The sequence below is a fragment of the Suillus fuscotomentosus genome (assembly GCF_016647785.1).
Source record: "Suillus fuscotomentosus strain FC203 chromosome Unknown F5891scaffold_82, whole genome shotgun sequence".
In the NCBI taxonomy this organism is placed as follows: Eukaryota; Fungi; Basidiomycota; class Agaricomycetes; order Boletales; family Suillaceae; genus Suillus; species Suillus fuscotomentosus.
This window is the reverse complement of record NW_024539594.1, coordinates 17,809-44,127: the sequence shown is the minus strand read 5'-3', so window position 1 is coordinate 44,127 and position 26,319 is coordinate 17,809. Positions and strand designations below refer to the sequence as shown.

Genomic DNA, 26,319 nt, shown 5'->3' with positions numbered 1-26,319 from the left:
CAAGAAGAAACCCGGAAATGCAGCACCGCAGGTCAGCAACAGCAACAAGAGGAAGGTGTTACAATAACATTGCCGGACCTAGCCTAGGTCCTGACTGACAGCAGTCTGGAACCGTTATGACTTCACTATGGCCTGGAAGGCCTCCCGATCCCATCATGACAGCTGTATGCCTCATGTAGAATTAGACCAACACATGCCTTCACATGTGTTGATGGACCTTTAGGCCAGAGTGCCTCAAGTACGTATCTTGACATAGAAGAGGCGCCTCATGCATCTTATCAGACAAGCAAGGCTTGCCTCACCTCATCTTATCTCTGACTCAGATAGATTCATGATACAGGCTCCTACCGAACCTTATAGCATATGCCTATATAGACTAGACACCGATCATTGTATTCCTTACTTTGATCTACTTGGTATTTTCTAGAAACTAGTACAATCCCAGTACTTGTTCATCCTCTCCCCAGTCCCTCTGTCTTGACCGCACTTCTAAGGCAAGCCGACACTACCTTAGCCGTATATCTGTTAGCCCTACAGCTTGATGAGCCACCGCGCTTACCAAGCTTGTCAGAGGATCCCTTGGGCTTCATCCAAGGCTAGACTACTGTCCTTCCATCTTCGCGAGATTGCTTAGAGACCTGCTATTCAGCATCGGGACACTCGACCTATTCAAGTTATAACAGAAGGCCGGCGATGAAGATTCAGATGTGGCGGTTATCACAGATGGACTCAAGTCACCTCCACTCTAGACAGAAGAGAAAGAAGAAGTTCCAATCGACTGGTGAAGACAAAGTTTGCGCTGGAACTATCTTGGTAAAGGTATGTTCGGCTATGTTTGTATATGAATCCTGAACTAGAATGTGCTCCCACCATCTAAGGCAGCTTCAGACAAGGATTTGAATCTGGCAGGTATAGACTCTGCGGCCGATGACAGAAATTTTTGGGAGGAAGAGACAAGGGTGCATTATCGGCTCTCTGCTCAACATTGATACTGATGGTTGTTTGTAGCCTGCAGGGTGGGGTCAGAATTCTCAGGTCGCAATGCCGTGGGAGGTAAGTCTGTCAATACATGCATACTCGAGAGTCCACAGCAAATATATTTCAAGTGCTCCATTCATTACCACCCTCAGCAGTGCGACAAGTGCACAAAATTGGACATACCGAGCATTGTCCTTCCGGACAAAAAGTTCAGATACACATGACTTGCATGAGCAAATTGCAATAATACGGTGTTGGTGTGAGGGAGATGTTGCAAGCTAAGACCGCTGCAGCGTTATCCAATTCTGACAAGCACTCCAGAGCCCGCATTCCCAAGTCCCAGAAGACCGCCCCACATGGTTCTTCTGGCCTCGGACACAAAGAGACGGGTAAGTTTTCCATTGGATCCAAGGAACTTGACCTCATCTAGCTTACCTAGAGGCTGGGTAACAACCAAAGGATGTACCACCTGGCAATCTGCTTATGCAACCACTCCCAACTGTGTCGACATCGGAGCCTGTCCCACGGTCAGAACAGGATGACCACCCTGCTCCGACCAACAACATAGATCCAGAGTCCACAGTAAGGCACGTCCTGGAGAGCATCCAGGACCTCGGAAGGAGATTGGATCTCTTTGCTACCAATGAGCATGTGGAAGCATGGGAGGCAAGAGTGGCTTTGGTAGAGAGTGTCTTCAACCAGCGGTTGAAGGCCTTGGAGCAATGGCTCAACTTATCGGATTCCCAGTAAAGAGATATGTAGGCACATCTAGAACCTCAAACACAAACTAGTTTGCTATGTCATGATACCCAAGTACATATATATCCTGTAATTTTAGCTGCTCTTTGCCTGACTACGCTATTCCAGGTCACTGTCCCCTGTAGTTCACCTCTGTCCTTTTCATGTGTACATATAGACTGCACTGTTGTTTTCTTGAATAGGTTGTTTCCCCTAGTTATGAGGACCATGATTGCATGACACTGTGACATCCAATAGAATAATCCTCTGGTGGACATAGTTCTTGTCAGTGAAAGTTTTACCACTTCCAACTACAGAATGATGGTGGCAGATAATATGTCTGACCAGACTCACGATGCTGATAAGTGGGCAGATAGCTATATGAGTGTCATTACGGATGTTATACAAAACCTCCTACATCTATGTCAATGTCGGATCCGGATCAGCATTCATATTGAACTCTATCTGGTATTTAATTACCTCCGGGACATTTGTACATTCCCCCGGAAATATGCTACTGGACTAGTTGCTCACTGTCCTTACATTGAAAGCATTATCTATGTTCGGACTCTTAGATATACTGCGCGGGTCACCGATATTGCGGAGATTCTGTAATTTTACCCAGTTTGAAGCTCTAGTACATATCTTATTTCACCTATTCCTTTTTGAATGGTTTTTGTGCATATGGCTTAGTCCCACCTAGTCACATACACCTGGCTTCATCGTGATTGCATGAAAGCTTGAACTTCCAATAGCATAATATACTGCAGTGTATATAGTTCATCTGGTTGTAGCCCAGGCATAATACAAGTTCTGGCATGCTGAGCTACAGAACAATGATTGTGTCCGATTATAGCTCTGGGGGTGATAGGTAGCCAGCACGCTAACACATATATCATCTTTTGATCCATATGGGCTCCCATATCAAACTGTTGGTATTGCTTCATCTTTGTAGTAACTGAGCTCATGTAAGTTGTGGCTACCGAATATAGTAACCAACCAGATTACTTGGTACATACATAGCCACAGGTCATCATACCATCTTCCGATACCAGGCATTGCCACGACCTGATTGGATGTCTTGCGTATCATACAGAAGATGCTCATGATGACAATTGGGGCGTGCATAGTAGGTCAAGATCACCTGTTTGGCGATTCTGGGGAATGCTTGGGATGTAACTTCTAGATAATCATGTATGTTGATGTTTCCATGCACTTATCACACAACTAGATCCATTTGGCTCATGATCTACAAGGTTTTTCACATCATTCGTGAAATTGATGTGTTGAATTTCTGGAGAGGTCAATCTGCAAATGTCAATATATATATATCTCTTCCGGTATCATGTCAAAAGTTGCATTGCTCTGCTATTTGTAATGGCTCCAATGCCCAATCCCATCCATATTCACCAGAGACCCATATCCGATGTTTTAAGCCAGTGTACAAGCCCTTTCAAGAGCAACAGTTCACTAGTAGGGCCCATCCGTAAGATAGTGTAGATATGTGCTGAGTCATCAAATGACCAACTGTGCTTTGCCAAAACCGCATTACACACACAATCAATTGCTTGGCATGTCAGTTTGCCCTTGTAATGTTCACAGACCTCACAATAAATGGCTGAGCCCATCCGTCAAATGTTCCGAGATTATCTATCTTAGCTTGGTCACCTCTCAGAGAGTTACATGCTTATAACACAGGCCAAAACATCACTTCCTGGCCCTTCCGAGATGAAACTCATGCTTTTTGGTCAACTGGACCTTTGCTTATTGAGCCTCACTGGGCCTAACAATGACTAGCTGAGCCCTCCCATCAGCATTACCGAGATCAAAGCATATGCTGATGGGCCCAAAAATAACTAGCTAAGCTCATCCGTAACCCTAGAGGAGTGATGAGCTAGCCCACTCCCCATGGGTCCCTGGTGTGCAGCCCATCTACCTGGGCAGATTTCCATGATTAATACATTCATACACAGCCGCCACAACTGAATTCTGTCTTGTCTGGCCCATCCGACAACACAAAACGCGACTTCTTGGGCCCAAAACAACATTGGTGAAACCAGCTGGCCCATCCCAGAAGCATCCCTTTGATCATATGTTTGCCATATTATGCATCAATAAACATATCATTCGGCAGAATCGTCTTGAAAGTAGGCCATTGTATGCCAAACATTCCCGATAAAGCAAACTTTCAATTTAGTGGAACATCCGATTCTTCTATTGCAAACCTTCATACATCTCCTCACTGCTATCTTATAGAAATACAAGACAAATATAACTACAGCATTAGGCTCCTTTAGTCATGACATGTGCAGCCATATGTGACAACGATCTACTTGCCAGATGTGCTGGGAGGGGCACTAGAGAACCAGGAGGATAAAGGAGAGGAGGCAAATGGAAGTGATGTTCCGGCTACAGCTGTAGATACAGATCTCCTGGCATTATCTAGCCATTTGCTGTTGACACCAGGGGGCTGCCTTGCAATTTGCAAGGCAGCCTCCTCATCACTGCTGCCGGTATTGTGAAGTGACCACAACAGATACATGGCCTTATGTTGCTGCGATTGTGAGTCTCCGGCTATGCTCTCATGAGGACGGTGCATCATCTGATCGTCTTTGTGCTTCCGAAGAGCCATGGCCAAATTGCCCAGAGATGATGATGTCGCAGTCCAATGCTGATTTGAAGTGCTTAAACGTTTCTCCAGCACGGTCAACCTCACATCTAATGTCTTCTCCATCACACCTAACCTTGTGTCTAACACGTCCACCCGTTTGTTTGTGGCAAGGAGATCGAACTGTCTACTGAGGTCATATATACTATGCAGTATATCTCTGGCAGTTGGCTCAGGCTCAGGCTGATGTTGGAGTCTGCCTGACCTAACCATAGGATCAGTGATTGGTTGGACCGTTGCTGGGGGTGCGAGTGGATCCAGATGTGGAGTCACACCCTCCATTGGTCGGTCCGCATGTGAGTCTGAAATTTGATTGATTTTCACTAGCCCGAAGTGTGCTATAGATGTGCTTACCGCCCGATAAATCCGATGGAACAACCTTTTGTCCGGCACAGGTGAATACATGTGCAGGGTTTTTCTTTTTTTTTGTGGTGACAGCTTTAGCTTGAGTTTTGGTGGGGCACAATTTGGGGGTGTGGATTTGGGTACATTTGGGAGGAAGAGCTTCATCTCCCTTCAACTTTGCTTGCAACTTCTCCTGGATGCCAACACCATCAATTGTGCAGGTTATCTTCATTTCATCGCAGTTGGCACAGGCAAGTTGTGTGAACCCATGTTTCTTGTCTGGCAGTACAATACAAGGTACATCCAATTTGACACATTTGTCACACTTTCGGGGGTTATAGCGAACAGAATACTGGAACAACATACATCACCTGATATTAGCATCCAGAGTATCAAGAACCCACCTCCACTGCGGTTGCAATGGTGGAATCATGACCCCATCCAGCCAGCTAGAGAATTAAGCATTAAAATGGAATCACTGAGTAGATGACGACCTACCCTGGTGTCTGCATCCCAGAAACCTTTATCGACCATGTCTGAGGGCATTGGATTGACCAGTCCTGCAACTGCACTTGCTGTCGATGCCGACAATGTGTGCTGCAACATTTATGCTAAAGTCAGAAGTACAAACAGCAAAAGAAGGATGTAGCACCTTCCGGGTGATGAGTATGCTTCCGGTCGGGCGGTTCTCCTCATCATCTGACATGAACTTCTTCCTTTTGGGAGCAGATTTCCGGGATAATAGGCATGGTGCTGGTCTATGCGTTCTGTGAGTTTTATTTGTGGCATTGTCTTCCACTTGTCTGTTCTTCTCCTTGGCAGATTGTCGAACAGTCTTTGCTTGTGTCTTCATGTTTCCTGTCACACTAGGATTGTCCTTGCTTGGTGCAGCTGCAGTGGAAGGGTAAAGAGGAGTCAGAGGTTCCAATGGTGTCATTACTGTTTGCGGAGGAGTTGGCGGGACCTGGTAAAACAAGGCTGCCGGGGTAGATGCATGTGCATGTATGGCTGGGCTCAAGATATCCTTTGTGAGGGCAGGGTCTTGAACATGAGCAATTGATCTGCCCTCCGGAGTGGCATCAAAGGGCAGTGTTGAGGAGGTAGCTTGCACATCCGCCAAACCAGAAGCAACAGGTTCTGTGACCCCAAAACTGGTGACATGACGATAATTTACCGTTTTGTGGAATCTTGGATGATGCTTGATGCGTGAATCATTGTCGACAATGGTTGTCCAGTCCAGCAATGCTTGAAAGATGCCAGCCTTGGAATACTGCCATACGACTGCCACATATGACAGCAGCTGGGGGGAGAATGATGTTGCATGGCCTGCGTAGAGTTTTAAGTCTTTTGCCTGTAACCAATTGTGTTAGTACCAACATTAACACCGCATAAACAGCAGCGGACATACCACATGTCTAGCAATCTCATCCGATAATGCCAACCCAGCCACTGAATTGCCCTCCTTCAACTTCATACATCACTTTATAAGTGATTGCACATCCTCTAATGTGTCATTCAGAGCAGCATCTGCTTCGGAAGGTGTCATAGCACTAGATGCAAAATGTTGGTGAGTTGATAACAGCGCAACTCTCTGGGGAAGAGAAAAAGGAATGACTCAGATAAATTTTACCCATATCAGGATCTATACCAATATGTCGGTGGTGGGTGTTTCCGAGAAAAGCATGGCCAACATAGAAGCATGGCAGTCTGGACCAATTTAATGTAATTATCACGTAATAGAAGGTTGTTATCGATCATTGTCCCAAGTACTCAATTGCCGTAGATATCACAGTATATCTTGGTGCATATTTATTATGATGTTCTCCGACTTCATTTTCACACATATGATCATATCTGAGCTACATGTTCATTGTGCCACTCCAACTATGTCAAATGCTGGTGACAAAGTGTTCTCATATGCTGACGACAAACTCTCCAGCATCTATTCTACCGAGTCTCAATATCAGTGTTCTACACCTGCTGACTCCCCGGTACAGGACCGCTGCGCATTGGAGGAGGATCTGATCGATTGGTGAGGCACCTATGTCCCTTTAGAGTCATGGATTCCCCCCAAACCAGAGAGCATTCCGACATTTCAAGGAATCATCAGACTGGAATCATATCTGGTGTATAAATGCAAGTTCACCATAACCCCTATTTGGCCCAGTATTCTGCAAACATCCCCATTAAAGTATATAAGTTCTGTGCCGAGCTTCCCCATTATTATGAATATCAGCGTGATTCCATGGGAAAGAAAGAGAAAAGTCAGTCATTTGCTGGATTGCTGGCGTGGTTGAACAAACCTTGTCTGCAGAATAAGAGCTTTGTTTCAATGGTGACTTTGATGAAGTCACAAGCATGCTGTCCAGTGAGCATGGAAAATGCCTCATCCATTTGTCTAACAAATTGTATTAGACATGTATGTAACTGAATTGCTCTGGACCCCAAACTTTTTAAGAGGCCAACATTCCCGAACAATTGAAGGTCCTGATGGTCAGTTATCTGCACAAACTAGATTTGTCCAGTGACTGAACTTATGAATAGAATTAGGAGGTGCAACATCAGAAGGTTAGCACACTGGCTGCCAGGATCAAGCTAACTTATGTTGATCAATCAGAAGATTCAGCTAAATTGCAGACATCACCAAATTCCATCAGTCTGGTGATGGATTCAACAATTCTCCAAGATTCTTATGATTGCGGATGGGATGATCCGACTGTCGATGGAGCTGCTCCCATTCACGAGTTTTCCACACCCGATCCATATGATTGCAGATGTGAGGATGGCACCACAGCGCCAGAAGAAGCTGCGAAGCCTGGAGAAGGTGCGTTTGTTCAATAACTCATGAGAATAGACCATATTAATATTATTAGGAAATGCAACATCCAAAGGTTGGCACAACCTGGCTGTCAGGAATATGCTAACATGTGTTGATGAAATAGAACATACGCCAAATTCACAGACATCACCGCATCCCATGGATCCGGTTCCGGATTCCACAACTCTCATTGATGATCCCTATGATTGCGGATGGGATGGTTCTATTGCACCCTCAAATCAGTTATCGATGCCTGATCCTTATGATTGTGGATGGGAGGACGAAACTGCAGCTCCAAATGAAGTCATAATGCCGGGAGAAAGTTTGTCGGTTATGTACTTCTTCACACTTCTACTAACCAGGTTATAGGATTAGAAAATGTTGAACCAGAGGAAGGCAAGTACTATCTTGGCAGCCAACATTTGATTACTCAACCACAAAGCAGACTGGGCTGAATTCTCAAATTCAATGAGAAATGAAGTTTTGCAGGAACCTATACCTGCAGATGATTTATACGAGTCCGAATGGGATGATCCGATGGTGAACAGGGCGGTATCGCCAAATAAGTCTGCTGCTGCAGACCCTTATGATTATGGATGGGAGGATACCATGGATACCAAAGCCTCACCAATGAATATCTCATCAGAAGAAAGTTAGTGGGCATTTTGTTGTTTCAATCCCAACTGACAGGTTCACAGGATTGAATCCAAGCCAGGATGAAGGTATAAATCAACCTTCCTGCCAGGAAGGCCATGATTCAACAGATGATATGGCTCAATTGTCGCACTCTATTGACAAGGTTAGTCAACTGAGACAGGCAGAAAATCATTCATACGAGTGTGGGTGGGATGATCTGGTTGTCCATGAGACAGCTCTCTCAAAGTTGTTGATGGCTGATCCTCACGACTGCGGATGGGAGGATGATGCTGTGTTGCCAGAAAAAACCACAACACCGGGAGATAGCACTGATTATACATATGGATGCGGGCGGCAGGACTTTGCGATGACCACAACTGCCGAGATATTTCAGGATCCTTCCGATGAACATGGGGACTATCGTGCAAATCAGCATATTATTCCCACCGATTGGTCTAGGTCAGATTCACTAAATTCATTCAAAGTGGATGACATTGATATGGAAAACACACTTCCGGACATTGAAAAGGACAGCACTGAGGATCTTTATGATTGTGGGTGGGATGATCTGATGGATAACATAACAATCAAGGAGCCACCAGAAGTGTCTGAGATGAGAGAGGAAATTGATGTCATTGACCTGACATTGCCAGAGGGGAGAGAAGTTATAGACCTTACATCTTCACCTGCCACCTCAAGTAAGTCATATGTGACTCACTGCATTCTTTGCTAATGTCCGATATATACAGGGTGGTCCTTTTCACCAGCCGATCCCAATGCATTTGAGGAGGCCAAAGAGTCCATGCATCAAGCTATCCAACGACTAAATAGCATAGGACATAATGACTGTGAGTATGTTGATCTTGCAGCTCCATCACGCCTGACCTACACGTGAGACAGTCGATTGATACATACACAGCATTGTCACACCAGTGGTCACACGTGTGCCTGACCCTCAGCTAGCAATCACATTCATGGCAAATTGAAGTCTGTTCGGTGCATACGCGGATGCAAAATATCAGGTGACCGAACTTGGTGCAGATGTCATTAATATTCACCATTTGCTCGACATTCACCGCCAGATAATGGACCCACTAGATGCCATGATCACCAGTATAGAGCAGCGGCAGCCTCACATGCATTTACTCAATTGCCGTATATAATCAGTCCAAATAACTTTCAATGTTGGTGTAAAATGAGCTAGTGAGCAATACAAGGGGCTGGACATACAAACAACTCGAAAACGTCTATCTTCAAAGTCAATAAAACCTTACCAGATCCATTCCACAAAATTGAAAGCCATCTAAGGCATGGGTGTCATAACACTCCGAAATGCCTTAGGGCTTCACATAATTGTTGTACTGAGAGTTCGGCTTCTGGGAGCGCTTGCCTGCAGCAGGTTGTGAAGTCTTACTCCTTGTCCATTTTGAGGGTGACCCATCGGTAGCTTCTTCAACCCGTTTCTTCCTTGGCTTCTCCTTAGCCTCTATAGAAGCCACTTATTCTGTTGAACTCCTTGACTTCTTTTCCGTTTAGCAGGAGATCCTTCCAAACATTCTTCGGCAGTCCTTTTCTGCCCTCGAGCTTTCACGCTGACCACAGCATCATTGCGCTCATGAGATGATCTACTGGCTTCCATCGGTAGATCTGTCATCCACTGCCTTGGTGCAATGGCTTTGCGTGTCACGGTGGATGCCGAACAGTCAGGGTCAGGGCCCTTTTTCACATGCTTCCGAGGGCCATCTCTTGGCTTCTCAACTGCTGCACCCTTCTTTGATTATCTCACATCAACAGCAGCGGCCTGGATCGGAAATGCAACCTTTTTGCCTCGTGCAGGTTTAACAGACTTTTCATGAATATTTTCCTCAACCTTGCTGTCAGAGTCATTGCTACCAGGGATCAGGACTGGGCAACCACTATGGTATTTTGGCACAATTGCTGTTTGGCCACTAGGAATATCATCCTCCGATCCATTGGATTGTTCAGCAAGGGACTTGTCGCTGATAGTTCGTGCATTGTCAGATTCTTTGTTTGATGTCCTCTTCACCTTGTGATTCTTTTGTGCACGACCTGAAGTGGCGGTTCCATGTCGGATGTTCATTTCTGGCTCTTGTACAGCCCTTTTTGTCTTAGCATTGATACCAGATTGTGATTGTCCTGCTGGAGACTGCTGCCGTGGACATGCCTGCTTCCTTGGCGGATCTGACATCTCCTTGAGCTTTCTCTTATTCTGTCTCGGTGTTGTCATCGGTACTTCCATGTCTGCAGCAAGCACCATATCCTCTTTATCATTGTCCCACCAACCAATAAATTCCAATACGCGCTCTTCGCGCTCTTCCTGTTGGTTATACCAGAACTGTAGCAGTTCCGTGGCATGGATCTGCCTTAACTTTGAAGGCTCTGCGAGATTGTGTCCTTCCAGAAGGCACTCTGTCGGAATGATCTCGCCGCATCTAGGAGTGACATACTTCCATGGGATTGAAATTTTTGGATCCCCACAACATTTTCCTTTTCAACAGTTAGATTACTTCCAAGAGGCAAACAGCAACCTACTGTAATGCCAAGTCAAAAATGCGCGCACAACAGCTTTCTTTGTGTCCAGATCCATAGAATCACATGCAGGGAGCATGGGATATCTGTCACCTCCAACATCAAGGATGTAAGTCTTGTCCTGTCGACCTTTTTTGCGAGTTGCAACTGCATTGCCATCCAAGTTACCATCTGATTTTCGTTAGTCTCCACTATACAGAAGCCAGTTTAGGACTCTACCAAATGCGCTCTCTGCATATGAATCCCATTCCAGCAGGATGGCATCCCATTTGCGAGTCTTCATGATAGAATCGGCACCACCATATTCATTGTTATAGTCGTGACTGCCGGAAATGTGAGAAGCTACTGATTGCATTCATTGGATCACTCACCCGGCCACATGAATCTTACCCTCTTCATTTTTCCAAGCTGACACAACAAAGACCCTCATTCCTGCCCGGTTCCACATCTCAGTTGCGAAATGATGAATCATGTCATTGCTTTTTTTCCTGGCAATGTCGGACTTGACGTCATCCGGAACACCCTGACAGTTCCATATATCAGCCGTCTCTTTGGCTTCTTTGAGTTCTTCTGGGGACAAGGATGCAATGAGGAGGTTGAGCTGCTTGGTGTAATGGTTGATCATTTCTTTCGTCCCTGGCTTAGCTCCAGTCTCGTCTTGTATTGTTTTTAATAGTTCTTTCTTCCGGAGGGTGTCTATAACACTTCTTTCGGTCCATCTCTGCCCCATCTTGATAGGGGTTTTAGCTGGCTTCTTCCTCATTCCTTAGTTTTGGAACCATGTCTCATATACCTACCGAATATCAAAGCTTATTTGGTGCTGAAAATGATACAATACTCACCGCCTTGTGATCTTTCAGCAGTTGTATACCCATCACTGGAGCCTTTGTCCGAGCCTTGGTTGCAGCTGCTTTCAAGACCTTGTTGCGGTCCGATACCTCAGCCGAATCCCATTGCTCAATGTAGGACTGCAGGATAGTGACCTCATCTTCATTTAATGCAGGCTGTTTGTTAGATTCAGATTCAGAGCCAGAGTCATGATCAGACATTATATACTATGGAGGATAGTGATAGGATGTACTTGGGTGTGATGGTGAGTGTGTGTTTTTTAAATGTCTGTAATAAGAGTGTTATGTGCCCTCCCTTCATGTCAGCTATTAAGTGAGCAGAGGTTGCTGCTGTAATTCTACTGTCCTATATTTCACACAACTTCATACCATGTTCATGGGTAAATCCAGGGTAAGGATATCGAGTCCTCCAAGAACAGTTCAGCTGGTCGAATGGAAAGTAAAAAAGACCACTCGGGGCCGGAAAGGCAAATGATGTCCGGTGAAACAACACCAGCCAAGTCAATCCACACAGTCATCTCCAACAAAGTCTCCCACAAAACAAAGCTCCAGTATGACGCTCCCTCAGTACACACCCGACTTCACTTCCCATAATGCAGACTGGAGTGATCATGGCCCTATTGGTTTGCTTAACGTGTTGTTAGCGAAAAAAAGACCAAGGTATGATACTCTACGTTCTTCACCCATTCAAGGCTGACCAGGACCTCAGAGCCCAAACGATTATCTCCGGGAATAGATGGCTTGGAAGGACAATTACCTTCGAGTCCTTCTAGAATGGGAGGCTCCATCTTCGAACAAGTCTTGTTCGTTATGCAACACAGATTCGGTGGTGTACCGGTGCCACAATTGCCTCAGTGATCCCATGTTTTGCATCAAATGCTGTCAAGATGAGCATAGACGATTGCCATTTCACAAAATAAGCAAATGGAACGGGAGCTTTTTTGAAGTGACATTATTGACAAAGATCGATATGGAATTTCATCTGGGGCATAGTGGGCTTCCATGTCCGTGTCTCAAGGATATCCATGAATGGGAGGACTTAGATGAGCCCACTTGCGAACTGTCCTCTGACTACTCAGCAATACCGGAACTGCCATTTCTATATGCAAAAGAATGCACAACAGTTGTTAACAAATCCGGAGTCCATTCACTCCTCATCAGGTATTGTAAATGCCCAAATGCCGCTACCCCAGACAGGCAGCTGTTTGCAATGGGCATGTTTCCGGCATGTTTCAGTTGGCCCAAATCAGCATTCAGGTTTTCAGTACTGGATAGTTTTCTCCTCGACAACCTGGAATGTGGGACTTCTGCTATGAATTTCTACTCTAAATTAAGGAGAATGACATCTAGCACATTTCTGCATCTAGTCCCTGTATGTCTGAGGTGCTGGTTGGTCATCATCGTATTAACTGACCTCCGGACAGGACCAGTATAGGGAATTAATGCAGGTTGGAAGGCAATGGCATCAACTGAAACTTCTAAAATTGAACAGCTTTGCTCACGAGAGAAGACTTCCGGATCCAGGTGAACTTGCCCTGTTTTGCCCCACCTGTCCACAACCTGGTATCAATGCACCACAGCCATCCGAAAGAGACAGCAACCATCCAGAATGTATATACACCAGATCACTAGTAATGGATGGTAATTTTAAAGCAGAACATCTCCATCCTACTTGTCTGGAAGATGAAGTATGGTTGACTGATGGAAGGTGTTTCATGGTGACCAGAGAACAATACAAGATGCATCTTGCTGGTGCCAAAGAAAATGTGCACATGTCGGAATGTAACAACCATCAGGCTGTAAATCAAGCAAATGCTTCCCAACACAAACTGGAAGCTACAGGAATAGGCGGTTGTGCATGTGCTCGACATGGCTGTTTCGTCCCCCATTCTATTGTTTATTTTCAGAAAGGCGAAAGGTAAGATCATGCATGCCACTCATTATCATTAAACCTCACATCGGAGATTAGACACATGAACATGGACTATGCTCTATGTCACGCTTTGAGCCATAATACCAATGGACTCAGTCGAGCTTTGACATTTTATGACATTAATTACCAATATAACAAATATTTGCAGTGCAGGGTAAATGACAGTTCACACTTGAACATTCTGGGCAGTATGGAGATTGTTCTGGGAATAGGACTTTGGCATGTCCATGGTCATCAGGACAAATGCTATGTCCGGTATGCATCCACCTTCATCACAGGGGCAGCCAGGATCAACGGGGAGATCATGAAGACATTGTGGGCGCCCCTGAATATCATATCTCCCTCTGCGAGAGGGATGTCCATTCCCCATCGACAGGAATGTCATGATTACCAAATGAATGGCTCAAATTTTATGAAAATGATCAGAATGAGTTGAGATATATTCTTCCTTACATATTTAATACTAACACTCTCCAGGTGGTTTCCTATGTTGGAAATATTGAGAAGCAGTGAAGGGAGTGTCCGAAAGCATGACAGCATTTGAGAAGCTCAATGAAACCGCGGATCCTGCCATGGTCGAAGCATGGGTGGAACAAGATCAAGAAGCACAATTGCATTGAAGCACGGATCCATCGGCAATGGACATATTCGACGTCCAGCTGCAAAAGGGTGAGTCACAGCAGATATATGTCCGATCTGCACCATCAGTGATCAAATTTTGATAGCACCAATGAGAAAACAGCAAGAGTTGGCTTTACTGTCTTCTCGGACCGGTAACAGAGGAGGGCATGCAAAGCGCGGTGCTGCTACATGGATCACATCCAGTATCACTATAGAAGAGCTGCAAATATCTCTCTTGATCGACATCCGGAGGTTGGGAAAACACTCCACCAAAATGCAGCGCCTGGAGATAGTGAGACATTGTACAAAGCTGCAAAGTCGGATAGATGAATTTACAACCACGGCAGTTACTCATTTTCAGAGAAGACTTTGGTCTGGATGACAATATCAGAGATCTCGAGGTTGAATTTATAGATGATTCAGAGGGCGAAGGAGACATGTTTACTGAGAGTGACCATGATTCCAACCATGTCCCTCAATGCAATTTCTTCCATCCTGAGAAGGTGGTTATACCTCTCCCATTGAATATTGGGATCAAAAGGTGTACTGAGCTGGGCGTCATCCACCTTGTGGGTCAGGAAGTTGCACTTTGGGAAGGGCAGGCCAATGACACCCTGCAAGCAATCCAAGTTCTGCTAGCTGATAAGGCTGTGCTCTTCTGCACCACAGTTCATCCGGCCAAATCCCAGGCAAAGTCAACCAGGGCGTGGACTCAGGTACATTCGGTGGAAAGGGTCATCAAACGGCAAACAATGATTTATTCAAAATGCCGGGCACAACTCGGCAATCTACAAGCTCACAACCTCTTAGAGAAATATCTCCGGATGGAGAGAAGTCATCTCAAAGCTACTGCTGCTGTAGCCAGTCCTAATGCTTGGGGACAAAGAAACACCATGCTTCCATGGTTCTGGTCTCTTGATGTTCAGGGAGATTCTGTCAGCAGTGATTGGATAAATGAATGTCTGTGACTGTTCACTTATTATATTAACCCATCAATGACAGGGCACAGTTTACAGGGTTCATTGGCTTCGCACAAAAGCATTGCGTGATCGGTGGTCGGAAGAACTGCTACTGGTTGACCATGAAATGGGTTGGACTGTGCAGTTCTTCCTCCACAAGGCATGCTCATGGTTGTCATGCATCACCCATAATGGCGATCCACTTCCAGAAGGGCACAAATGTTATGCAATTCAGCAGGCCCACATGTACCATGAATTGGCTGAACATGCATGTGCAAGTTTTCTAAAGGCAAATCCAAAGTTCACGATAAATGCTTGATTGTTGAATGTATAGTATCATCAATTGATCGTAGTATAAATAATATATGTCATTCAATGCATTAGATCTACCGGTCCAGGCACAATCATTTGAACAATGGAAACTGGTCATTATGAATTACATTACCAGATGTGGATTTTGAATCTCCAACAACACATATAAACCAGGAGGTCAGGCCCGGTTGTATTTCCCTACTGTTGTTATCATATCAGAAATCATGACCGACCAGATTCCTGCACTCTCCGAGTCTTGCATCAGCGCATTGTCCATTTGGGATGCAGCCCATGTGTTTGAATACACCACCTCCACATTCACTGCTGTCCATATCGCCCAGATGACAGAGCAGAACTAGTAATGGGGTGGCTTGGCTATGGCTGGTTCGGCTTTGGCTTTTATTGGTTATGCGGCAGTTCGGTTAGCAGTAGGTAGGCTCACTTGATTTTTCGGCTCGGTTCACCTCAGCTAGCTGCACGAACCAACTTCAAGCCCATTGTGTGTGAAAGGCAGCTTGAGCCGGTTGAACCAGGCTCCAACCAACTTGTGCACACAATGCCACAACCTCTTCTGTCGTTTCAAACTTGTTTCTGTCTAATAACTCTTCAAATATCTTACTGTACAATGAACAAGGTCCCAATTTGGGTTGATGGCAGATTTAGGTTGGGAGACATCTTAGGATCTGGCTTGTATGGTATGTAATATGTTGTTTACATGTACAATTTATATGTTGAAATTGAATTTAACATGTACTAGGTGTTGTGTATCGTGCACGGAACATTATAAATGATGATGACCTTGCCATCAAACTTGAGCGTCTCATCAACAATGCATCCTCTTTAGAGCACGAATATCGTATTTTGAAACATCTTGAAGGAGGAGCTGGGATTCCGCGTGCTGTGTGGTTCAGTAGAGAGGCAACATTTCATGCTCTAGTTCTCAATCTCCTTGGGCCATCACTGCATGACCTTTTTATCATGCACAATCGAAAATTCAGCCTTCATACCGTCCTGAATTTCAGAGACCAATTAGTAAGTTTTGTTTATGGTGTCCTGGCACTGGCAGATGCTAATATGTTTCCCAGCTCTTATCTCTAGAGCACATTTACTCACACAACTACGTTCACAGCGATATAAAACCGCAAAATGTCCTTGTCGGTCGTGGAGACTTAGAGCAAACCATTTTTATTGTCGATTTGATGTTGCGAAAGAGTACTGGAACACTACCACCCAAGCACATATGCCATTTCGCCATGGTGGACATCTTACTGGCACTCCCGTGTTCGCTTCGATCAATAACCACCTAGGAGTTGTGCCTGGTCATCGTGACGATCTCGAGTCACTTATATACATGTTGATTTACTTCTTGCACGGCTCCCTTCCATGGTTTACTAGTGACCACGAGAAGCTTCCCACTTCTTCTATACTGGCACGCAAGGTGGACACCACCATTGAAGATTTATGTCTTGGAATTCCTCCTGAGGTCACCACTATGCTGATTTATTCGCGCAATCTTGCATTCTCTGAGGATCCCGACTATGATTATCTTAGATTATTGCTCCGTGATGTTCATGCCATGACACCTGCACCAGCTACATGCTCACTGGATCTCGGTCAGTCCAATCACATCCTCCTCCATCCCGAAAGAGCACTCAGTGGCCAAGGAGGTGCCTCTGTGTCAACTGAAGACAACACCTCTTCGCAGATCAACTCGTCATGTGTGAGTAGTTCGTGTTCATTCTTTACATACTCATTAACTCGAGCCTTCAAGTTTATGCCCACATAATGGTTGCCCCATGCCTGTAACTGCTTCCAAGATACCACAGCATAAAAAGACCTAGTTACGTACTATATCATTCAATAGTTCACTCTTTTTGGTACCTGAGACATGAGCAAATATTTTATGTAGATGAGTTTGTGTACAGGGAACATGTATTCTAGTAACAGGCTGGAACATTTGATGGTGCAGAACCAATTCATGTCCACCTCATGTGTGCACTCCACCTCTTACTGTAATTCACAGAAAAAAATGTTCGAACATGTCACGTGGCATGTTGATATGAACATGAGGTCCATAAATCCCACTCCTTGTATTAGGGCCCATCAGGTAACATGGCCATGTGCACAAGGTGAGTGTTTCCTTGTTCCTTTCTTGTGCCTTCTTTGTTTACTAAGTTTATCCTTCTCTAGTTCTATTCTAGCCTTATCAGACCCACCTGACCAGTCACCAGCGTCTTATTTTTGCCGGTAAGAACCTCAAAGATGGTGTCCCCTCCCCCGCCACTTATATTGTGCGTATCTCAATCCTTATCTCCCAGTCATGCTCACCTTCTTGGCCACCATCATGAAACATGCAGAGACACTTTCCATAATGGAACATTTGATACCTTGGCATGATCTTGCCTGATCTTTTTGCCATCATTCCCTGCGATGAGTCTTTGCCTCCTCTCTCGTCTCCTGCTGCTTAGCCTCCTCTCTCGTCCTCCCCAGCACTGACCATCCCTCAGGGACATGGTTTTTTTTTACAAATTTGTTTATTTCTGTCAGTTGAAATGTGAAGGTCACTGAGGGATCTATTAGGTACTAGGTACTCATTATATGACATGGTTTTGTATTCTACTCTACTAATGTATGACCTTCCCTGCATTGCATATCACATGCCCTTGAATGTCTGATGTCCAATGTCCAATGTCCAATGTCTGACATCATGCCGAGTATTACTCAGCTGCTGTCAACCGTGTGTTTTTCGAGCTTTACTGAAGTTCTGATTTTGATTCCTACCATCATCTTGTCTTTACTAACTTCATCTGAAAATTGGCCGCATGATCGCTGACTTGACTCATTATGACTCACTTGGAGCCAAAATTGAATGCACAACAACTTTCAGGTAATAATGATAGCCATTTATTCACTGGGATCTCTAATCTCTGATCTACTCTACTAGGCTACATTCAAAAACTACAGCATGCCGCATTGGAGATCTTGTGCCAACAGACTGTCAATTCAATTGAGTTGCTCAGCTAATGGGGGGATTACAGTTCAGGTTCGTACTTCCATTTGATCTATCCAACCGATATTACTTATCATAAAACCGGCGCAGTCAGAAGGCGTGCATGCCTCATGAATCATGATTGCACAAGGCTCGAAGATCGGAAACCTCCATTTTCTACCCCCCGAACGATGTATGTACAGGTATGGTACTTCCGACTCACATTTCAAAAACTCCTAGCGGCTAATTCATTCTTTTGGAATAGCTTTCCAGGCACATATCCAGGGTACCGCATGTTAGGCAACATTTTTGGGTTGTTTGATGCCCAGGACCCCATGAGCCTTGAGGCTCTAGCCGCATCTCACTTTGCTAATCTACGGCAGTTGACATACCCTTGGATTGTTGAGACTTGAGAGACGATTACATGTATGCGGACCATTCTTTGGCCTTTACGATCAGGTGAGTCAGTATTTTGCTGCTGCATTTTCTGGGACTCACAGAACAACTATTTATATAGAACAGTAATTCACTCACTGGATTCGCAACATTCATGACCATGCCACCTCGACAATGTGCTCTCAATACACCCTAGACTTCATCCCCTGCCACTGTAGCTCCCCCCGTAAACACACCCCAGACTTTATCCCCTGTTGCTGCAGCTCCCCCTGCTGCACCCACCCTCCCTGCAGCTCCCCCCACTTCATCCACCCTCACTGCAGCTCCCCATGTTGCAGTGACTGCAACTCTTCAGAATCCTCGCAGAAATCAATGGCCTGCCACCAGGCTTTGAGGCAGTACAGCTTGCAGGGCTGGTCCAAGCTGTGTGGCAGACAATGGTGAGTTCATCGATCTTGATGTTGTTGACGATGTCAATGAAGAAGAGGACGGCAACCTGCTCACCCCAGTAGAGGCAGTCCGCACAGTCCCAAGCCCACTTCAAACACAGGCAGGTACCAATTCAACTCGATCCAATCTGTTAGCCATGGGACGTCGAACAAAACAGGTAGCATCAGAGGTGCACCATTCTTTCACCAAAGACACAATGTCAGGGCAGCGCATATGTACACCCTGTGTGTAAGTATTATCTCTGAGTCTTTTTATTTTTCTCTTTCTCATGTTGTTCGCCAGGGACATATAGAAAGAAGAAGATCCATCACACAATATTGCCGAATACGGCTTGTCGACTACCACAGGCACTCTTCGCGGTCACCTGCATGTTTACATAACCGCCCTCAAGCAACACAATCTTAAAGTTGGGGTGAAAGAAGTTCGAGATCTTCTCCATATAGGGTGGACTCTCGCACAGATAGGTCAAGAGCTTGACCAGAACCCAGACAAACTTCTTGAGTTGTTTGGTTCCCCCCCTGGTGGTGGGCGTCTTGGTTCACAACTCACGATAGGGGTGTCAGCACTTGCAGATGAGATACTGGATTTTACCATTGAGGAGATGCATAGGCAACTCGTAAAATTCATTGTGGTTGATGACCAGGTGAGTACTTATTTACTCTATATAACATTTATTGATTGTCTTTAGGCGATGAATGTAATAGAATGCCCTGAGTTCCGTCAGTTACTTCTACTTCTGTGGAAAGATCTACAGGAGTGCGACATTCCTCACCAGACGAAGCTACGTGAGTTGATAGTCAAAATGTGGTATCAATATTTCGATGTTTTAAAGCAATATCTGGCCATAAGTGTACGACTATTTTATCTTGCAAGTTATCTTACATTCTCCCAGAAAGCAGAAGGAAAGATATTGTTTACCTCTGACCTCTGGTCAGATGAGTCCCGACGTCCATTCATTGCATTGATGGCTCACTGGATCGCCCTACATGCATCAAAGCTCGTTCTCAAGGCTGGCCTTCTAGCTGTTAGCTATATTCCTAGTTCTCATGATGGGGCATCGCTCGCTGTAGTCATATTAGGGCTCCTCAATCACGCAAAAGTGACAGATAAGGTTAGTGATTGACCCCACCCATGTAACATATTCTGACTTAGTCTAGATCGGTCATTTTACTTTAGATAATGCATCAAATAACCAGACTGCCATGGTCGAGCTTTCTCATCTGCTGTCAGCATGTGGCATCGAGTTTGATCCCATTGATCACAAAATCCCATGTTTCCCACATATAATCAACATATGCATTCAACACTTCATCACTGCTTACCATTCCGTAGATTTTTCAACAGTGCCTACCGAGTGGCTAGCTTGTGGTATCACCGTCAAAAAGGAGGGGTATTTGGAAGCCCTGAAACTCAAACCTGTCAAGCAGGGTAAGAATCTTGTGCGTGTGATCCACACATCAGGCCAGCGATGCGAAGCCTTCTGGAATGCTATCTCAATTGGCAACCAGGGAAATTTCTTTCCAGGAGGAAAGCTTCCAGTCCTCGAACTTCTATGCGATGAACCTACTCGATGGGATTTGACATATGTCATGCTCAATCATCTCCGAACGCTTTGCCCGGTAAGACTTTGTCTCACATAACATTCATTGCAAACTCACAGTGCCCCAGGCTATTGATTGCTATCTTGTGACTGAAATTAGCTTATCCAAACATGGGTTGAGTCCAATGGAGCGGATGGTCTTGCAAGACCTTGAAGTGATTTTAGAGGTCAGTGTTGATGTTGCTGAAGCCCACGATGTGTTTTAATTTATGTCAGGCACCCCATGCTTGCCAACAATCAATGTCCGGAGAAAGTACACCTATGCTAAGCGGTGCAGTCTCTGCCTTAGAACGTCTGATGGAGCAGTGGGAAGGGGTGGCCCGGATCGCCATGCACTGTGCGCCCATGATTAATATAGGCTTAGCCTGGGCGGAGAAGTATGGTCACAAGATGAGTCAGACGAATGTGTATGCCATTGCAATGTGTGAGTTCAGTCTTGATACAATTTCATTTCTCATGATCTTTTTGTATAGTCATTGACCCTAGCTTGCATTTATCATGGATTGATGGTCACTGGGGCAAAGAACGCGCTAATATTGCCAGAGACTCTATCAAGTGACTGGTACGTCTCCCTTGACTTGAACGGTGCATATTTAACCTAACGTGTCCTACAGCTGCGGGAGAAGAGAACCAGCTCTACTCAACATCCACTGGTAGAATTGCCTGCTCACCAACTATGCACTGCAACCTTAGGTGCACAAATTTATGATATTCTAGACATTGACTTGCTGCCGCATCAGCATCTTGGTGTTCAAACAGTTGACGAGGAATTTAACGCATATAGTACATCTCATGTCAGCCCTCAAGGAACTGACCTGCTCGCATTTTGGAACGTGCATTTTTATGTTGAGTCACTCACTTCCATTCCTTATTGATTGCATGTCGACCAGAGCTCAAAAACCCTCTTTCCCACCATCTACAACCTCACAATGGATTATCTCCCAATCCAAGCCTCCACTGTTCCCTGCAAACACATTTTTTCATCAAGCAGCGAGATGTGTACCAAAAAGTGTAATCGCCTCAGCCCTGCTATGGTAGAGATCCTCCAGATGCTTAAATTTTTGCTGAACAAATAATGACTTGACTTTACAAAAGGATGGTCAGCATCAGAGCAGGAAATGGAGTATTATACTCAAATACAGTGCATGCTGGAATCAGATGACACATGCCAGCACACATCTTTGTCGGCTGCAAGAAGTACTGGCAGCAGTCATGATTCCGAGCATGATGCTCTTCTGAAAGCTATAGCAGCAGAAGAATGTGATGATGTTCCTGATGTTGCTGCTCTCTATCACTGACATTTTTCCTACCTCCCTCGCAATCTCACCACTATCACATCATGTACCACTACCTAGTTTTCACTTGCGCTATATCTGTCATTATATTGATTTCAATCATTGATTTCTGTCTCCCCCAGGTTTCCTAACTCTAATATTGGTCCTACGAGTGAAGGTTAGTGCGAGAATCAGGCCAGCGAGATTGCTAACACGACTTTTTTTCAACTAACACTTTACTTCTTCAGTGTATTTTGAAGTGAGGCATCCTTTGAGACATACTACCCACCATCAATCCCCTATGAGCATGTTGTAAATTCACCTGTATCCACTCTTAAGTTTGGGTAGGAATCCTCTTTTTCTTCTGCAGGAAATATCTGAACGATATGTGCACATTTGTTACCGAAGATGCTGGCATACAGACCTTGAGTGGAGGTTCAGAAGCAGTAAGTTCTGGCGACACATCTGACCAATGTATAATATGAGACTTCAGGTATGTACTTCAACCGAGTGTTTTTTGTTTTTGTTTTCTGCTTACAATTGAATTATAGCGGTTTGCAAGCATTCATTGACAGAAAACAGACCAAGCAGACAGCTCAGGTCCTGACATCCTGGCAGCCTGTGGCTGGTCTAAGTGATCCTGAATATAATTCAGCATAGATGCTGATTTTTATGCACAAATAATCAGCCTGCCCTGGGGTTGATGATGCCTGAACCAATCATCCACCCATGCAGTGAGGACCTGCTGCTTCAACAACTTCAAGTGCTCCGGACTGAAGTCACCCGACTCGGTCTCGACCTTGGCTAACTCCTTGTCAGTAAGCTTGAGGCCACTGGAGCAGTGGTGGATGCAATGAATTGGCTGGAGCAGCCAGTAAACGAGGTCTGTGATGCAATAGCAGTGTCCCATGTGGCCGCAGCCGTATTGGAGCAGGATTACAACAATGGTCAGATAGAAACATCCCCTCGTGGAGATCCATTCCCTGAGTTACATCCCTTTGTATGCTGACGCAGAGCCATTATGTAAATAGTCACGGAAGCGAATTTTATGTGTAGTGAAGTGATTTGTTTGTATGTAAATATTATATAGCCTGTCTCTGGCATCTATGAAAATGTTACAATGGGATGACACGTGCTGTTCCTATACACCTGGATGCCTCGTGTTTGCTATTAATAATATTGAGGAGTGTGATATTTTACATCATAAAGACAACCATAAGTTGGACATTATCCGTATAAGATGCCAGCTGTGCTTGCAGCACTTACTGTGCCTCCCCACCATGATATCCAATGAGTATTGGATGACCTACTATGAATAGCTGGCTGAGAGTGATCTACATACTCACGCAACATCATTCATTCCACAGGATTGGGCTCTGAATGCCGTCGACATAGCAAGTGAATGGGTAGAGCAGCAGTTCGCCATGCATGTTGCCGGGAGACCTCTTGTTCCTACACCTCCAGAACTCGATCCTGAAACTGCGCTTGCTTGTGGACACCTAGCCTTTGTGCTGGCGGAAGCATATCAACATCCCAGTGAGTTCAGGCATTGACTATTGCTACTCTGCTCTGACAGATGTAGTCAAATTGGATATCAATATCATTAGGTACAATGAGGCCTTGGCCAAACAGGAGTCAGGGTTGAATGATGCTCGTGAAGAAGTATTGTTGGCAAAGTTTCCTCCTGCCGAATGCATGTTCTTAGATAGCCCATTGGTGGTGATTGACGCCAGTTACCAGATCATTCTATGATATCTCCCGGGTGTGTTGAATTGGTCTCTGGGGTTCATTGCCACAGTTGGTATGGGGGACTTGTTGCGAAAAAGCATCACCACTGGAAAGGAGTCAACCGGAAGGACAAGCAAATGGTGGACCAACTATTCCAACTTCCACGCAGCCATGGAACCTGGTTTGATTCCTGGGTGCATCAATATTTCTCCCTGCTGGTTCCAACAGGGGTGGGAGGTGAGCACAAGTTTTGCTGTAATCACGTCATCCTTAACGACAGTAGTGTCAAGGCCCACCATCTCAGGATCCCGGAAAACAGTTCATACCGGAAGTTTCGGGTACCCTAAAAGGCAATTGCAATCTCTCTTCAATTATGGATATACAGCAGCTGGCTTTCCTGTCATCTGCTGCCCTTCAGGTGATGCATCCACAATTGTACCGGGCCTTGATGTCCCCTCATATTAAACTTGGGCTTTGGGCAGCGGAGCAAGGGCAAGATGAGATGTACCGCTGTTTGCAACATTGGGCGTCGGCATATACCGGTGCCGCTGTTGTATGCAACAGAGACACACCATGTCATCATGATCTCAAATACCCCCTGGAAGGATTTGACATTCTTACTTTGATCGGAAGCTATGACAACGCAGTCATGAATCTGACAAATTTAGGAATAGATCTAGCTTATAATCCGGGCGTCATGGTCAGCTATTCTGGCCGACTTGTGAGGCACGGCATCCAGGTTAGTGAGGGCGATAGAATTATATGGGCCTGGTTTATGTGGGATAGCATGCATAACCATGCTCAAACTCCATGTACAGAGTATGCAAAGTACAGTTTGGCCGACTTCATGATGTACCACCTTGCCAGATACAATCAGGCTGATTTTATTCAGTACTGGACATAATCGTGCTGAGTGTTTATGAATCCCTTTTGTGTACCTGCTATATCCATATGTTTTACACATGTATAAATTTGAGGATATCACAATGTTGCTGACCATACAATTTCATCATCGGTTGGAATTCCAACGTTGCTGTTGTCATAGCTTCCAAGATGGTGCGGTCAGTATGCTTGGTTTGTCAAGCCAAGTTTGACTATGATTTATTTGAATCCATTACACCTCCTTCCTGTAATACATATATATATCTGAGATCGTGATTATCCACTTACACATGAGGGAACTTGAGCGGTTATTTGGCCCTCTCAGCCTTCATACATACATATGTACATACATGGTGATATAAATATATACTACATTTATTTGTTTCTCGGGACATGATATATTATCTACATGGGCAGGTCACTTTGCACAGTTTGCTATCATGACATCCAGCTGTGTCATAATGCGGCGGTGGACGTTGAGTAAATGGTGGACAGTTGCAATGTCCTCACCCAGTTCTGCCACTCTATTTCTTGCCTCCATGTGAGCCCCGATACTGCCTTGAGTCCTGAAGGAGGTCGGTATCAACATGGGGTCGAGGACATGCCCGGCAGTTGTTGCAATGCCATTTGCATTGTGATGAACTACTGAAGATGTCAATGGCAGTTGCTCTAAAATCTGAACACTTACTATTGTTAGGCCAAATGTCATGCAAGATTCGGATCACAGACCTCATAGAGTGTTCTGCATGTTCGAAGACATTTGTTTCATTGTCTTCTAGCAAACTTGGCCAATGCTCTACATAAAGTTCAGGCAACATTTACGAATGTTTGCCGGCATTCCATAGCATACATGTCTTGCACCATTTGTTGAGTGAGGAAAGAACCTTTGGGCTAATGGGAGACTCACTGGCAAGCATACTCCCTATCTCGTCAAAGTGGCCGTTGAAACAAAGGTCGTATACTATGATACATTGTCCGGTGAGTGAAAATCATTGCTCTCGAATGAACGAACTCACCTTGATCCCTTTGTGCGAACAAATCATCCATCTTTTCTTGGTCGGTAGGAAACTCTTGTGTCAAGTTGTATTCTGTTGTTGCACCATTGTTAGTATTCCGGCTAAGAAAAGCCATTTTTACTTTTAAACTTCGGATAGTTTTCCAATCCGACAACTCCTTTCATCCTGGGTTTCCTCAACAATGCAGGAGGAGTCCACAACTCCAATGGGACGTAAGAGCCCAACCAGTCGATGAGACCCTTATCAGAAGCACGCCCTAGCGCTACTGGACCGTCTTCGCTGGCATGGCTGCTGTAGGTAGAGCAGGTGGAGGCGATATCACCAAGATATGGCTGTTCAGGAGTAAGAAACCTAACTTTTTGAAGGTCATGATAGTCTGGTTCGAAAAAGGGAGTCGATGATGATTGCAATACAAATCGACCGGTGCCACTGTGGTAACTCAATGTAGTGGAACAATGGTAGATGTGGCATACTATTACGTCATAATGAAATCCATGGATTGTGGATCAACAGCACTCAGAAAGAGCCACAACAGACTCATGAATATAAATCCCAACCCATGTGCAAGTTTTTCAAAG

At 45.0% G+C, this 26,319-nt stretch overlaps 9 protein-coding genes across 9 annotated transcripts; 6 read left to right on the top strand and 3 right to left on the bottom strand.

Moving 5' to 3' along the window:
- Positions 1 to 693: 693 nt before the first annotated feature.
- F5891DRAFT_985143 (uncharacterized protein) lies at positions 694 to 1,728 on the top strand (the record flags this gene model as incomplete). Its single annotated transcript, XM_041377545.1, has 5 exons — positions 694 to 819; positions 858 to 959; positions 1,009 to 1,053; positions 1,247 to 1,367; positions 1,511 to 1,728. The coding sequence occupies 5 exons, from the start codon at positions 694 to 696 to the stop codon at positions 1,726 to 1,728; spliced, it is 612 nt and encodes a 203-aa protein (XP_041219832.1).
- Positions 1,729 to 4,045: 2,317 nt separating this feature from the next.
- F5891DRAFT_1195387 (uncharacterized protein) lies at positions 4,046 to 6,203 on the bottom strand (the record flags this gene model as incomplete). The annotated part of the gene is made up of 6 exons (XM_041368113.1): positions 4,046 to 4,686; positions 4,739 to 5,081; positions 5,134 to 5,178; positions 5,228 to 5,326; positions 5,382 to 6,080; positions 6,138 to 6,203. The coding sequence occupies 6 exons, from the start codon at positions 6,201 to 6,203 to the stop codon at positions 4,046 to 4,048; spliced, it is 1,893 nt and encodes a 630-aa protein (XP_041219831.1).
- A 943-nt stretch (positions 6,204 to 7,146) lies between these two features.
- Positions 7,147 to 9,078, top strand: F5891DRAFT_1195386 (uncharacterized protein; the record flags this gene model as incomplete). Its single annotated transcript, XM_041368112.1, has 8 exons — positions 7,147 to 7,222; positions 7,274 to 7,297; positions 7,347 to 7,553; positions 7,603 to 7,620; positions 7,672 to 7,869; positions 7,993 to 8,199; positions 8,246 to 8,881; positions 8,933 to 9,078. The coding sequence occupies 8 exons, from the start codon at positions 7,147 to 7,149 to the stop codon at positions 9,076 to 9,078; spliced, it is 1,512 nt and encodes a 503-aa protein (XP_041219830.1).
- Positions 9,079 to 9,960: 882 nt separating this feature from the next.
- Positions 9,961 to 11,782, bottom strand: F5891DRAFT_985140 (uncharacterized protein; the record flags this gene model as incomplete). The annotated part of the gene is made up of 5 exons (XM_041377544.1): positions 9,961 to 10,691; positions 10,737 to 10,904; positions 10,953 to 11,056; positions 11,105 to 11,463; positions 11,576 to 11,782. The coding sequence occupies 5 exons, from the start codon at positions 11,780 to 11,782 to the stop codon at positions 9,961 to 9,963; spliced, it is 1,569 nt and encodes a 522-aa protein (XP_041219829.1).
- A 535-nt stretch (positions 11,783 to 12,317) lies between these two features.
- F5891DRAFT_961809 (uncharacterized protein) lies at positions 12,318 to 13,950 on the top strand (the record flags this gene model as incomplete). The annotated part of the gene is made up of 3 exons (XM_041375845.1): positions 12,318 to 12,953; positions 13,006 to 13,499; positions 13,551 to 13,950. The coding sequence occupies 3 exons, from the start codon at positions 12,318 to 12,320 to the stop codon at positions 13,948 to 13,950; spliced, it is 1,530 nt and encodes a 509-aa protein (XP_041219828.1).
- A 202-nt stretch (positions 13,951 to 14,152) lies between these two features.
- On the top strand, positions 14,153 to 15,413 carry F5891DRAFT_1195384 (uncharacterized protein; the record flags this gene model as incomplete). The annotated part of the gene is made up of 4 exons (XM_041368111.1): positions 14,153 to 14,183; positions 14,240 to 14,427; positions 14,483 to 15,070; positions 15,138 to 15,413. 4 exons carry the CDS (start codon positions 14,153 to 14,155, stop codon positions 15,411 to 15,413), a joined length of 1,083 nt encoding a protein of 360 aa, XP_041219827.1.
- Positions 15,414 to 16,031: 618 nt separating this feature from the next.
- On the top strand, positions 16,032 to 17,130 carry F5891DRAFT_1131000 (protein kinase; the record flags this gene model as incomplete). Its single annotated transcript, XM_041364601.1, has 5 exons — positions 16,032 to 16,101; positions 16,164 to 16,438; positions 16,492 to 16,596; positions 16,620 to 16,973; positions 16,999 to 17,130. The coding sequence occupies 5 exons, from the start codon at positions 16,032 to 16,034 to the stop codon at positions 17,128 to 17,130; spliced, it is 936 nt and encodes a 311-aa protein (XP_041219826.1).
- Positions 17,131 to 24,014: 6,884 nt separating this feature from the next.
- On the top strand, positions 24,015 to 24,747 carry F5891DRAFT_961807 (uncharacterized protein; the record flags this gene model as incomplete). The annotated part of the gene is made up of 2 exons (XM_041375843.1): positions 24,015 to 24,080; positions 24,148 to 24,747. The coding sequence occupies 2 exons, from the start codon at positions 24,015 to 24,017 to the stop codon at positions 24,745 to 24,747; spliced, it is 666 nt and encodes a 221-aa protein (XP_041219825.1).
- A 396-nt stretch (positions 24,748 to 25,143) lies between these two features.
- Positions 25,144 to 25,856, bottom strand: F5891DRAFT_985136 (uncharacterized protein; the record flags this gene model as incomplete). The annotated part of the gene is made up of 4 exons (XM_041377543.1): positions 25,144 to 25,367; positions 25,414 to 25,521; positions 25,633 to 25,686; positions 25,742 to 25,856. The coding sequence occupies 4 exons, from the start codon at positions 25,854 to 25,856 to the stop codon at positions 25,144 to 25,146; spliced, it is 501 nt and encodes a 166-aa protein (XP_041219824.1).
- Positions 25,857 to 26,319: the final 463 nt, after the last annotated feature.